At 39.7% G+C, this 14,574-nt stretch overlaps 2 protein-coding genes across 2 annotated transcripts; one reads left to right on the top strand and one right to left on the bottom strand.

Moving 5' to 3' along the window:
* Nucleotides 1–2,156: 2,156 nt before the first annotated feature.
* Nucleotides 2,157–5,228, bottom strand: LOC146655785 (uncharacterized). The gene is made up of 2 exons (XM_085428390.1): nucleotides 3,384–5,228; nucleotides 2,157–3,080 (listed from the first exon to the last, which is right to left on the bottom strand). Exons 1-2 carry the CDS (start codon nucleotides 3,773–3,775, stop codon nucleotides 3,041–3,043), a joined length of 432 nt encoding a protein of 143 aa, XP_085284516.1. The 5' UTR covers nucleotides 3,776–5,228; the 3' UTR covers nucleotides 2,157–3,040.
* Nucleotides 5,225–13,582, top strand: kcnk1b (potassium channel, subfamily K, member 1b). Its single transcript, XM_085428389.1, has 3 exons — nucleotides 5,225–5,829; nucleotides 8,363–8,758; nucleotides 10,799–13,582. Exons 1-3 carry the CDS (start codon nucleotides 5,475–5,477, stop codon nucleotides 11,053–11,055), a joined length of 1,008 nt encoding a protein of 335 aa, XP_085284515.1. The 5' UTR covers nucleotides 5,225–5,474; the 3' UTR covers nucleotides 11,056–13,582.
* Nucleotides 13,583–14,574: the final 992 nt, after the last annotated feature.

The following is a 14,574-nucleotide window of genomic DNA, read 5'->3' as shown; positions in this document are numbered from 1 at the left end:
CAAGGTCTCCATAATCATGTTGTGTAATGAAAACAAAAGTTGTTTTCCTTTGATTAATCACCTTCTTATCTGTGTTTTCTTGAGATAAGAAGATGACTCTCTTGCCTCATCAAGAGAACATGCATGGCTATAGATAATGTAATTAAGAAAAATCATTCCAACCAATCTCAAACCCAAACTCCGTCTGCATCAGTACTTGTCCATCTGTGAGAGTACAAGAGCATATGATAAAGTTATAAGGCTTATCCCGGATTGTTACCACAGCTTTATTAGCTGGAAGTTTAGTAGGAAATCACTTCAGTGTGAACTGCTGACACACAAAAACGTCTGCTGTCAGAATACATTAAAACACGAGTTAGAAACCTGGAGTTGTCAAAATTAGAATCCACTGAGCACATCGTTATGTTCTTATTCACATTGATAGAAAACTTCCTTGCTGACCAACTTAAATAAAATGTAGTGTTTATTTTTGCATAGGATTATTATGTAGATCTTAATCTATAGTCTTTGTATAAAAGTTTTCTTTATATGTAAAAAAAAATAAATGAAAGTAAAGTCAGCTCAGTTCTACTTTTTTCTCTGGTCTTTGTACTGGAGTGTTTAATATATCTAACTTTTTTATATTACTTAAAGTGATATCCGGCTTTTTTTTGCAACTTATTACTTTTGACTTGCATGAGAACATGAGATCATCTGTTCCTTGTGAAATTAGGAACTGGCCTTACTCATGGTGTCACGGATTTGCTGATGCAGGAAAATAAATCATCTGACCTGAGCAACTGAACTGTAAACACAATATTTATGAGGACAGTTTCCTTAAGCTTTTATCCACAATGTTTTTTTTTCTTTACCTTTAAAATAAGACAGAATATCCTGGAATTAAATTAAATTAAAATAATTACCGGCAACTGCAGAATTTTAGCAGAAAATGTGATCCAGGACAATCCCATCATATTCTCCCAGTTAGCAATTATACTGTAAAGGAGTAGGTTGAACAAGAGACTGTGTGTACCTGAAATGATTAGGATTACACATATCAATCGTCTTGTTTTTTTTGAAGAAATAAAGGTAACATCTAAAAAACGGTACATTCATGTACACTAAGTATCTTTAATTTTGTGACAAAAACTCCCAGTAAATGTTGCATGTAAAAATAGGTTAGGTTAAGATTAAGGAAGTTTTTGTAAAGTAAACTGTCTCTAGGGGTGTAAGAAAAAAACAAACAAACCAAAAAAAACAAAAACCTTCTGTGAGCAAAAGTGTAACAGGAACAAAAAAACCCCACCCAAACAAACAAAAACACCCAGAAGCTGTTGGTGCTGATATGGTTAAAGAAAACATTTCATGTAATGAGATCCATATGTTAGACAAAAATTTAAAAAAAAATGCTAATTTTGCAGAAGATCTAATGATCTGTCATTATTTTTACTTTCTCAGTTTTAATCTAATGACAGCAACAGTTTTGGTTGTATAGAACTGAAGAAAGCCCTTCTAATTGTTGACTCTTGCCTGCCACCTGCAGGTCTCTTGCTGGTATGCCTCGCCTCTCAGTGACAATAGATTTGTGCTCTCTGCGTTCAGTTTTTGCAGCCGTGTACCTTGGTAGCCCACTGTTCGCTCTGCTGTTCCAGTATTACCTGGTATGTCATCTAATAGAGTTATTACTGTTTCATATCAAACCCAGCAGCATCTTCAATATCCTTCATCAGGCGCCTGTGGCTCAGGTAGTAGAGCAGGTTGTCTACCAATCAGACTGATGGTTTGATCTCTAGTCCATATATCCTCAGGTAAGATACTGAACCCCAAGTTACCCCCACTGCATCCATCAAAGAGTGAGTTTGTGTGTGAATGTAAGAAAAAGTGCTTAGATGTAAAGGAAAAGGATTGTGTGAATGAGACTTGCAAATAGAAAGTGGTTTGAGTGCTCAAACTGAGTACAAAGGTTGTCACTCGGTTTACTTTCTAGCTGATATAATTATGTTATCTACATATTGCTAACTCAAGGCATCAACACCCTGCTGTATTTCAGATTGTAGTTAAATATTTTTATTTTGCAAACACAACATGGAGCCTCAAGATATAAATTCATCTTTTAAATTAATGCTTTATTAGGAGATTGGATGTATGCAACTGTATTCAAGATTCAAAGTGTTTATTGTCATGTGTCACAAGCAAAAAGGCATTTCTCTGTGCAATGAAATTCTTTCTTTGCTGTCCATCCACAGATGCCGATTAACATATACAATAGAAATAGAACATATAAATACAAATAGTACAAATAAATAAAGATAAGATAAGATAACCTTTATTAGTCCCACACGTGGGAAATTTGTTTTGTCACAGCAGGAAGTGGACAGTGCAAAAGTTATGAGGCAAAAATTAGAATACAATAAGAATAAGTACAGTACACAACTGTACAGAATAGAATAAAATAAAATACTATATACAGTAGAATAAGATAAAATAAATATACAATAAGATAAAAATAGAATACAAATACAAATACTATATACAACTGAGTAAAAATACAACGATGACAGAAAGGATTATTGCACTTAGTATTATTGCATATGTATGGATGTGTGTGCTTGATCAGTTAAAGTCTTTATTATGGAGTCTGACAGCAGTGGGGAGGAAAGACCTGCGAAATCTCTCCGTCCCACACCGTGGGTGCCGCAGTCTCCCACTGAAGGAGCTGCTCAGTGCTGTCACAGTCTGCTGCATGGGGTGGGAGATGTTGTCCATCAGGGATGACAGCTTAGCCGCCGTTCTCCTGTCACTCACCACCTCCACTGGGTCCAGAGGGCATCCTAGAACAGAGCTGGCCCTTCGGATCACCCTGTTCAGTCTCTTCCTGTCCCCAGCAGAGATGCTGCCGCCCCAGCAGACCACGCCATAAAAGATAGCAGAAGCCACAACAGAGTCATAGAATTTCTTCAGGAGTGGGCCCTCCACTCCAAACGACCTGAGTCTCCGCAGCAGGTACAGCCTGCTCTGCCCTTTCCTGTAGAGGGCGTCTGAGTTATGAGTCCAGTCCAGTCTATTGTTCAGATGAACACCAAGGTACCTGTAGCTGTAGTCTGCAGCCGATGTTGCAGAATGAAGACAGAAAAGCAGACAAAATATGGAGATGTGAAACAGAGATGTGTGCAAAAGAGCTTTAGCTTAATATGCTGGCTTAATTTGCAGGATGTGCAAAAGATTTTTATTATTACTGTTCAAAAAAAGGTCAGCTGTTCAAGAGTCTGATGGCAGTGGGGAAGAAGGAGTTAGTGAGTCTGGATGTTGTGGATTTCACACTTCTGAACCTCCGCCCCGAGGGCAGAAGTGTGAACAGTCCGTGTTGGGGGTGTGTGGGGTCTTTGAGGATGGAGGCAGCTCACCTCTGGACTCTGCGATGGTAGATGCTCTGCAGAGAGGGCAGTGGAGTCTTGATGATCTTCTCCGCAGTTGTTATCACTCTCTGCAGGTGTTTGCGGTTCATAGCAGTAGTGCTGCCGTACCATGCAGTGATGCAGCTGGTCAGGGTGCTCTCCACAATGCAGCTGTAGAACCTGCTGAGGATCTTGGCCGACATACCAAATTTCCTCAGCCTCCCTAGGAAATACAGCCGCTGCTGAGCCTTCTTGATCAGCTGTGTGGTGTTCAGTGACCAGGTGAGGTCCTCAGAGATGTAGACACCCAGGTATCTAAAGCTGATCACCCTCTCCACTTCAAGGCCCTGGATTAACAGCGGCTGATGAGGCCTCCTCTTCTTCCTCGTGTCCACTATCATATAATGTAATTCCTGCACTTGTTACAAAGTGTGTATGATGCAAAATCTGAGCCCTCATGCAGGAATAACATTGAGTGACTATCAGAAATGCCAATTTTTAACTGGGTGCACAGTTCTCAGTATTTATACACTCAAAACTAACTATTTATGCCCAAAATAATGATTTCATGCAATTTAAGTACATGTAAATTTAGTAATTTTTTTCCATTGTTACAATGGAAAACGTTAAATTAAATGGAATCTGGGTGCTCTACCGGTCTTATTTGGATAGGTGGCGCTCTTATTTGAATTTGTGTTAACCTAGGTTAATTGCATAGTCTTTTAATAAATAATTTATTGTCATTCCTCTCCCATCGGTCTCAGTTACGTGACCAGGATCTCCCCTGTTCTGTGGAAAAAGAGAAGCAATTAAAGATTTAGCTACTCATTGCTCAGGCGTTGGAAACAAAGTGAAGAGTTTTATATAATCTGATTTTATTCGGTGTATTGTACAAGCAATCCCGCAAAAACTTTTAAACACTTGAAAAACTTAAAAAAAAAAAAGCTGTGTGACAGGAAAACACTTCGAGTAACGCAAAACATATTTTCGAAGGGCAGGTAACTTTAAAGAAACAAAAGCAGAAGTTTGACAGGGTAATCCATGCATAATGACTGTTGATGCATCGTTGTAAACCATACCACACCTTTGACTCAGTATTTTTCCTTTCTATGTCATCAATGCAAAGAACACTCTTCAGTAAGTACAACTGTGATGTAGTCGCCCTTGCGTATTTCGACTGTATGTTGTCTGATGGTGATATATATATATATTTACAATGGAACATATTGGATATATCACTTCTATCTGACATATTTAGTTGTTATGTCTTCCAAAATATTCTTGTTTCATTTTTAATAACAATGATTAACACCCATTCTACCTGCATTAGCTTTAACTTTGATATTTTAGGTATTGTGTCACCACAAACCTCAGTTCATGTGATTGAGATCTGGCAGCCAGGAGTGGACCAGCAATGGGCCGTCATTCTGTCATTCTGTATGTAGGACAGAAGTAAGTGTTGGCTGTCACAGAACTGGGCCAATAATAATTTAGCCATTTGGGACCTGAGTCTCCACGCCTCAGTTAACCCCAGGCCCCCCTGTGGGTACACTGGGGCGTTTCTTCATCTACCCAACATGACAGCCATCTGTGGTCTTTTCTGACGTCTCTCGATTGTTTTGACTAGAAATCGAAAGACAGGCTCGGCTACCTGCGGGGGGAGAAAGGGGAAGTTCTTGCGTCACACGCCCTTTGTCGTCGCCACATCATTTGATGCCTTCAGAAGCGCTTGAAGCTCGGATTTTCCCCCACTGAGTAAAAGCTAAACGCTTAGATTAGGAGTCAGCCTCTTAGAAATGTGCCTTTTGGGGGGGTTTATCTATCCAAAGGATCTCCAGTGACGACAGCGTACCAACTCGATACGCGTTTGTAGTATAAACACTCTTTTTGTAAAGATATTACGTCGAGATTACCGACTGCACTTGAAAGCACCAAGTGGCAGGTTTCAGTCAGGGGAAAGCGGTTCCTCGTTTTGCTCTTTGTCTCTATTACATCCCTGCGTGTAGGATATATGCTGTCAATTTAGGACGTTAGACGGTCAAATTAACACCGTAGACAAACGTAGCTTAGTATCACACCGGTGTGATACACCTCTTAAAAATGCTCCAGTCTTTAGCCAGCAATTCCTGTGTGCGTTTGATACAGACTCACAAATCGACGTGGTATTTCGTCTCCCTGGTGGTGGGCTACCTCCTCTATCTCATATTCGGCGCAGTTGTTTTCTCATCGGTCGAGCTGCCCTACGAAGACCTCCTGCGGCAGGATCTGAGGACCATTAAGAAGCAGTTCCTCCAGGAAAATGACTGCCTCTCCGAGGAGCGGCTGGAGCAGTTTCTTAGGAAGGCGCTGGAGGCGAGCAATTACGGGGTATCCATCCTGAATAACGCATCGGCCAACTGGAACTGGGACTTCACCTCAGCGCTGTTTTTCGCCAGCACGGTGCTGTCCACCACAGGTAGGTCCTGGGCAGGCCGGGTGATGCTGCAGCCGAGCATGGCGCAGAATAGCGCAGAAAAGGCGCATGACAAGGCCACACAAACGGGTCTTAGTACAAACGGGACTTTATATTTTGAAATATATAATCTTTGTGTTTTGCGTTTATGTTGACACCGGAAACCCCGTTTACACACATTAACCCACTCTAAAAGAGCAACCCTTGCTGCAACACACACACACACACACACACACACACACACACACACACACACACACACACACACACACACACACACACACACCATATAAATCCAATCCATTATTATTATTAATATATATATATTTACAGCTAGCGATAGAAATTTAAATATCTTCTTCTAACAGCTATAGCTGGAGAAGCAGGCCTTAACCCTCCCAGACAGCCACACATATTCTGCTTTAGGCAAGTGCATCACACACGTGGTTTTCTGTCACTTTTTCCAAGGTGTAAGAAATAGCTTTGTTAAGTTAGAAGTTATGTATTTCTTTTCCCGGATAACTTCACAAAGGGCACGCCTGCCTTGCTGATCAGTCAGCGCACAGGAAGAACTTTAGCCTGACAGATTGGCAGCAGTGAGGTTACAACATACACGGTAGTAAAGGGACCCTGTGCCCCAGTTGCTTCCTAAATGGGAAAAAATGATCGCATTATCTTGTTTTAAGTCTCAACAGAACTGATGACTGTAAACAGGACCTGACTGAGGTCTGCGTTTTTGCCTGCGTGTCATTTTACCATTCAGTCTCAGACACTCCCTGTTATTGTTGGATATTTTCTGTTGCCTTTGTTACCTTACAAAAACACATTACTCAATAGATGTGCAGTGACAATTATGGTATTACCTAGGGCAGGTCTTATTCTGAAGTGATGTAGTTACACTGTAGCTGCTAACTAACAAGTGGAGGTGAACTATTTGGGATTTTTGTCACAAGGAAACAGTTTTATCACTTGCATGTTGTGAGGCGGTAGTCCTGTGTTTTCAGCCTCTTTTTTAGGTCTGGTATGTTTTCACACCAATGCAAGTTTAGAAAAGTGAGCACAAAGTTGTTCAGCATGACTTAAACTAGACCACAGATACTGATAAAGCTTAAGCAGACAGAAACATGGCTGCAGAGAAGGTGTAGGAATGACTGTATGCATACTAATATAAAGTGCAATTAAAATATAAATGCTGGAACTGGAATTTGCAAATCTCAATTCACAATAAAACACAGAAAAAATAAAATGTTTAAAAATGCATCATTTTAGGAAAAATGTTTGCTCATTTTGAATTTGGTTGCAGCAACATGTCTGCAAAAAGTCGCAAAGGTTCCATGTTTTCCACTGTTTAGCCTCCCCTCTTCTTTTAATATAAGTCTAAACATCTGGAGGAGACCAGCTGCAGAGACATACTTTTTTGGCATTTGTGGTGCTTTCCCAGATGTGCACAATGTCAGTTCCATAGTCACGGGTTCGCACCCCCATACCATCAGAGATGCAGGTTTTTGAACTGATCGCAAGCCAGATGGTCCCTCTCCTCTGTAATCCAGAGGATCCAGTATCCATGTTTTTTCTTTTGTTTTTGTTTTTAAACATAACATTTTTTTGTTACGTTTGTTACAAACTTACAAAATGAGATTTGGCTCAGACAGGACCTACTTTAACCTGAAAACTGTGCTCGCAGACAATGATTTCTGGAAGTGTTCCTGAGCAGATTCAGTGATTGTGGCAACAAAATCATTCCTGTTTTTATTGCAGTTTCACCTGAGTGCTTGAAGATTATAGAAGTCTGCTACTGATTTGTAGCCTTGTCTCTTGCACACAGAGACTTCTTCAGACTCTTTTGATGACACTATGTACTGTGTAGATAATGAGATGTTTACAGTCGTCACAGTCTTACGTTTAGGAACATTATTCTGAGATTGTTCCACAGATTACAGATGCAGTTTCTTGCATCTTTACTTCTGAGAAACTGTGCCGCTATAAGATGCTCTTTTTATACCCAAGCATGTTACCTACCTGTTGCCAAATAATGTAATTAGTTGGAATAAAATACTACTCACTTTTCAGACTTTTGAGATCTGTTGCTGCTGTAAAAGTCAAAATTAGCTCATATATATACTTTTTTAAATGAAATTTAAAAAAAAAAGTTCAGTTATCTTAAATTTAGATTGAAGTTCAAGACAAACTGCATTAAAAAAAATAAAGGAAACTTGTTGCGTGCCACAAAATACTAAAAAAAGAAGTCGTAACTTTTATATCCTCCAAATGTTTGTTTTACTCAGTAACTGTGATGCAGGATGTTGCTGTTAGTTAAATTGAGCTCTCTTCCCATGAAATGCAAACAAGCTACAATCTTACAGTGCATTTACAGATCGCCTTTCATGGTAAATATTTGCGTGGTTCTTTCCTGCAGTCACACCTGACGTGGCAGGAGAAAGAACAACAGACTATGATTTATAGCAGTGATTACAGAAGCGTTGCAATCCTACATTATTCTGCAGCTTTTGATGGTCTTAATGTTTTTCCTCTGCAGGATATGGGCACACAGCACCACTCTCAGACGGCGGGAAGGCCTTCTGCATTATTTACTCCATGATCGGCATCCCCTTCACCCTTCTATTCCTCACTGCTGTGGTGCAACGGATCATGGTATTTAGCACACGGAGGCCGATCACGTACATCCACACACACTGGGGCCTGTCCAAGCCACTGGTGGCCATTGTTCATGCCACTGTGCTCGCCATGTTGGCCGTCTCTTGCTTCTTCCTTATCCCTGCTGCCATCTTCTCGGCGCTGGAAGAAAACTGGAACTTCCTGGAGTCCTTCTACTTCTGCTTCATTTCGCTCAGCACCATTGGCCTCGGAGACTACGTGCCCGGAGAGGCTGCCAATCAGAAGTTCAGGGAGCTCTACAAAGTGGGCATCACTGGTGAGTGTCGCTTTTGAGAGTGTTAGTAGCTAACTGTCCACTTTGATTCTTATCAGAGGTTTTTTAGTGATATTATATAACTAAATTATTCTGTAGATCTATTATTTTGGTCTAATCACTATTAAGAAAATACATTTTTGGATTACGGTATCGTTCTTAGTGCCTCTGATTCTCAAAATTACAACATCCTTCATAAACTAGGACCTGCTTTGTTTGCACTTAAAAACAGCACTCGCTTCCTAATTAAGCTATAAAGTGAGGAAAGAGCCTCAACAAGTCACACATAGTGTCAGAATGTGTAACATATGCTAAAGAGATTGTCTTTATTTGTTCAACTCTCATTTGGAAATAACAGCTGTAGAATACGGCCAGAGTTTGAGCTCATTATCACGGATGGATTAAATTGAGGGTGGTGTAAGGGATAAAACAGCAGATAATGCAGGGCAGCAACAGGACTAACACGTCAGAGGGTGAGACAGGAACTTATGCTGTTTAACTAGACCAGCAGATCAGGAGGGCGTGTTTGGTACGATGAAAGCAGAGCAGTGTTATGTGTGGGTGAGCCAGTTGCCTGCCCAAATTAGCTCACAGGCTTCACTTCATTTAAATTGCAAATGTGTCAGAACGAATGCTGTTATTTTTCCGATGTGAGAAAAATCACTTTTAGCGGGTTTTAATATGGCCAACTTTGATCTGCCTCTTTGTGACACAGTTAGCTGGGTCTATCTTTGACCTGTTTGTGAAAATTACACCATGCGCCGTGTTGTGAGTGGATGCATCAGAATTACAGGCAGGTAGGTTTTATGTCATCATCAAAGAAGGGCCATATACACGTGGTGTCTAGGATATAGCTTTTTCTACAGTAAAGTAGAAGTAATCACTGCCTTCTACTTGAGTCTGCACATTCAATTTCTTAAAACCTTCAGTTAAAATTGCCAGTTATATGCATGTTTTTTATGTGTTTAAAGCCATATTAGTTATTCTAATAAACAAGGTTAGAGCAGTTTTAAATCTGGACGATAACCTACTGGAGACAGCAGGAAGGTCTTGCCTGCATTTTCTGGTTGTCTTGTGCAGCATATTCTTAGCAGCACCGTTAAAGTTAAGAGTGCAAAAAAGTGAAACTCAGTTTAAACCCATAGAGTCTCATCAGGGAGTGCGTGCACACGAATGTCAAATGTTATTCCACTCGACTGTCTCCAGCATTTGTGATGTGGGTGTGTGGTCAGAGAGCCAGAGAGAGAGAGAAATAGACGTCAATTTGTAGGCACAATGTGCCAGTCTGTAGGAGGAGACGAGGCAGGAACAGAACGTGTCTGTTTGCATGAATGGCTCCAGACACATTCGTACAACTTCCTCTGTGAAGAATTACATGCATCGGAAGTGATATGACCATAACTGTGTTACCATTGTGATGTAAGTGGAACAACTAAAAAACAGCAGGCGTTTTGTTTAGTATATACTGAACAAACTACCTCATTTGCTAAAATCTCTTCAGTCTTGCCTTTGGGGTTAAGCAGCCACTCCTTCTGTGAGTTGCACTCGGGATTTGCACTATTCAGTGCATTCTGTATGTGTGCATTTAAACTGATAAAAACAGTAAAGAATAGCATTTCCTACAAATGCCAGGCTCTGTTTTGATATGGAAAAAACCACCAACTATCAGTGTTACACTATCCTTTCCATTTTCTCTTTGTTTCATTCTAAAGCATGCTCCATGTTTTTGTTAACATGGATGGTTTGCACTGCCCTCTTGTGTTGATCCATAAAACAACAGTGTTTATGAGTAAATCCACTGGGTTTGTATCAAGTAGCAAAACATCATCTGCAGCTACCATGCTGAAAAAATATGCTGCATTATAAATGATAAATATGCTGCAGGTATGAGATTAAGTCAGGCTTTAAACCTCTATTTAAATCCAGGGGAAGTGATTTCACATCAGGATTAAAGAAAATGCTTTTAATATGGTGTTAATTACACTAAGCACTGCAGATCATTACTCATATGCCTCCTAATCCTTATTTTTTTTGTCTCATCAGTCTACCTGATCTTGGGCCTCATAGTCATGCTAGTGGTGCTGGAGACCTTCTGTGAGCTGCAACAACTGAAGCAGCTCAGGAAAATGTTCTACCTGAAGAAGGAGAAGCCGGTCGACCGCCTCGCCATTTTGGAACACGATCAACTCTCCTTCACTACGGTGTCCAACAGCGGCACAACCCAGAGCCAGGACAAATCCCAGATGTTTGTTAGCGTCCCAACTCTGGCCTCTCCCAACGACGATCCTATGATCCAGTAAAATTCACTTATTAAGGGATTAAAAATGTAGAAGTGAGGCAGAGAGAATGAGTAGATCTTAGCTGTAGGCTTTGTTTAACACTCAGCCCTGCAAATTTTAGTCGTAAAAGAAAAAAAGAGAGATCAAGCAGATCTCAGATCAAGCAAACGTTTTCCTTTAGTGAACCACAATACTGACAATAGTGTTACGCAGCAGAGATTAAAATTATGTATATTAATAAGGCAGAAAATGAATATTGTAACAGTGGCTATAAATACAGAGGCAGTGATAAAAGAGAAAAAAACCTTCTGCTGTATTTCTGTCCTACAGACGCTCGGCACCATTGAAAGCTGCATTATTTATTGCATATTTAGGAATACTTTCAAAGTTAGGCTTTTTTGAATTTAGCTAAAATGCAGGACAAATCTCTGTTGTCTGTCTTAAAATAGTACATAAACATGTGTGCATCTTGTAAATAGAGATGCTTGACAGATATGTGGAATGTACATAATCAGGTTAATGTTTGAAAATGTAAATGTGACACCTCCAATTATTCCACGCCGTGAAGATGCTTCAAAGTGATGTTGATACATCTAAAAGGAAACTAATTATTTTAAGCTGTTTACTTGAAACGTGTCATCAGATTTTTATTTAAAAGTTGTTTTTTTTAAAAGTCAAATTAGATTATTGCTCGGCACAGTTTGTGGCGCTCCTCGCTGTTGAATTGGCTCCTGCTGAGTTTCAGGTTCCTGTTTTCGTTGCATATTATGTTTTTCACGATGGATTTATGAGGTTGACATCAGAATACATCCTGAGAACATGATCGTTTTGAGAAAGCTTTTTAAAAAAACAGGCTTTTTTTCCCCCCACAGCGGACTTCCAATTAGAAACACTTTACAAGCATGTTGTTTCTCTTTTTAAGTCTGCTTGGGTCATCTTCATAGAGGTGTTAAATATTCCGGTCGCACTCCACATTGTCATATTACATCGGGAAAAACATTTGTGGATTTTCTCATGCTGCAGCTCTGTTTGGGAGTTGTTACTGTGTCAAGCACTATAATTTATTGATTCATCTGAATGGCTTAACATGTGCTAAAGTGTCTGAAAAGGGATGTGACGTTAGCCCGGTTCGAACAGAGAACTGCAGAGGGCTGACCCGTGGCATTTTACCTTCAACAAAGAGAGCTCAGTTTGCACAAGGACCCGAGTACAAGAATTCCTGAAAACCTTAGATTTTTTTTAATTTTTTTATTGGAAAGACTTTGTTTTTGTTCATGGATACTTCGTAAAACTTGAGAGTTGCTCTAAGCTAGAAAAGAACAGTGTTGAACAGCACATTTTTTAGCGTATGTACAAAGTTTGAATAAAGAAGTGTACGTTTTTGAATATTAAGTGGGGAAGGTTTACAAAATATTCTCGGTAATTAATTCAAGCAATTCATTTCTATACACGGTGCAATAGGAAAAGAGGAAATTATGAACTCCAGAGTAGGAGCGCAGCTAAATCCCAGTTTTTATCCATTGTCTCAGATTTAAATCGATTTAAGTGACTTTAAATGAACGAGTTTTAGGACTGAGGGAAAGTGTTATGTCAGATACAGTAGTTTCATGGTCATCATCCGTCCTCTAATCTGTTTGGTGCAAACAGACGACCGCTCAAACAGTGACGCATGCTGCTGTAATGAAAAACCTCGTTTTCAATCACAGCACCTCCCGTTTCTCTGAACGGTGACACCGGTACAATCTGTTTTATGGAGATAAAGTTCTGACCTCGTCTTTCGCATCAGGTTACAGCTTTTCATCAGGTTTTGAATGTAATGTTTTTTAATGCCTTTTTTTTTTGCTACATGACATTTAAAGCCCTGTGAGAGTGCAGAAAAACTGACTCCTCTGCTGACTTTAAATTCAGTTTCATTTGTTTGGAACAGTGCATACAGGTGTCATGACCTGAAAGATTACCACTCGAGTTGGTTCACTGATCTGCAACAGTGTGTTCTGTAGATCAGTGGTTTTCTCTCTTTCTATTTTTATGCCAGTCTGGTCCTTCATGTGAACTGTGAAACACTGATCTTGTTCAGATTTCTTCAGGAGAAGAAGGAGAACTTGAAACTTGGGGGTTACTCGCCTTATTTTTACTGTAAGATGTTTAAATTGCTTTGTAGACAGATTAAGCTAATTGATGCTAAGGCTTTGATCCTACATGTTATATCAAAGGCAAAGGCTATCAGGTGAGGTAGTTCTAGCTTTGATTCGGGAATAAACATCGTATGAAGGATTACAAATGGAAGTACACTGACGTTATTTATTCATGCTGAGAAATGGCATGTTTGGAGTATTTGTATTCATGAGTTTTTTGTACATATCTCTTCAGTGGTGGATGCTATAGATTTACATTTCTTGTTAAGTACTTTAGTGTTGCAAGACTACGATTGTCATGAATACCATTGTGTATCAAGGTTTTACATGAACTTCATTTCAGCATAGGAATAAGAAACAAATAAACTGTAAAAGTGTGTCTTAAATAAAGTGTTTGTTATTAATTAATTGGATTTCTTTGTTTTGTTTTGTGTCATGAATTGCAAAGCACAGACCCAAAATGCTGGCTATTAGGATGACACAAGTGAGATAAGATAACATAAGATAAGATAACTCTTTGCTGTCATTTCACAGTCATACTTAGTACAATAGTACAACGAAATTGGAAACTGTCCATGTTGGCACTAAGCACAATTAAACACAACAAAAATGCAACACAACACTTTAAAGTTGTGTTTTTAAAAAGTGCAAAAAAAAAAAAATGTAACAAAACACTAACCTTTATTTTTGCAATTGCAATTTCCAAAGCCAACAAAGTTAATAACAAAATCCAACACAAAGTTGGGCAAGCTAACTGAATCTAAAGTACAAAGCAGCTGGTTGAGAACAGTGGTTAGTACTGTTTTCTCACAGCAAGAAGGTCCTTGGTTCAAATACACCATCTGGCTGGAGCCTTTCTAGTTTATTGTCTCCCCATGTCAGTGTGAGTTCTCTCGGGATGCCGCTGCAGTTATTGGGATTAGCTTAAGTGGTGATTCTACATTGGATGTTGGTGTGAATGCAAGTATCAGTGGTTGTCTCTTTGTGTTAGCCCCAAAACAGGCTGGCAACTCTCAGCCTACGGCGGCCAGGATAGGTTACAGCCACCTACCCGCAACCCTGAAATGGATAAGCAGAGGCGATTGGATAGCTGGGAGAACACGATGTGACAAAGACTAAAGGGGACACTGACCTCCCTTTACACAAGACAGCAATTAAGGGGGTAAGTGAACACAGCTGGGTAACGAGATGTAGGTGATAGTAATCAAAGACAACGACACAGGAGAGAAGGTAAAACTAAACGTAAGATCCTAGAAATAAAAAACTGCCACAAGTGACTGAAGTGAGAATGGAAGTGATAACTAAACAGGGAAACAAACATGTAAGCGAACTTAATATAGGGGAAGTGACACAAGTGGATGGAACAAAAAGCACTGCGGGAACAATTAAACTGTTATGCAAAGAG

Source organism: Rhamphochromis longiceps, linkage group LG13, assembly GCF_057381845.1.
Source record: "Rhamphochromis longiceps isolate RC_006_pf linkage group LG13, R_longiceps_female_GT1.1, whole genome shotgun sequence".
In the NCBI taxonomy this organism is placed as follows: domain Eukaryota; kingdom Metazoa; phylum Chordata; class Actinopteri; order Cichliformes; family Cichlidae; genus Rhamphochromis; species Rhamphochromis longiceps.
Note: the sequence above shows the minus strand (reverse complement) of the source record. Positions and strands in the feature narration are given on the sequence as shown.

What these genes read in the sequence shown, in the direction of transcription:
- LOC146655785 (XM_085428390.1), bottom strand. Translation starts at nt 3,775, where the DNA reads ATGATAGTGGACACGAGGAAGAAGAGGAGGCCTCATCAGCCGCTGTTA. An exon ending in TACCATCGCAGAGTCCAGAG is followed by an intron (nt 3,081 to 3,383) that starts GTGAGCTGCCTC and finishes CATCGGCTGCAG; the next exon opens with ACTACAGCTACAGGTACCTT.
- kcnk1b (XM_085428389.1), top strand. Translation starts at nt 5,475, where the DNA reads ATGCTCCAGTCTTTAGCCAGCAATTCCTGTGTGCGTTTGATACAGACT. An exon ending in CACGGTGCTGTCCACCACAG is followed by an intron (nt 5,830 to 8,362) that starts GTAGGTCCTGGG and finishes TTTCCTCTGCAG; the next exon opens with GATATGGGCACACAGCACCA. An exon ending in CTACAAAGTGGGCATCACTG is followed by an intron (nt 8,759 to 10,798) that starts GTGAGTGTCGCT and finishes TTGTCTCATCAG; the next exon opens with TCTACCTGATCTTGGGCCTC.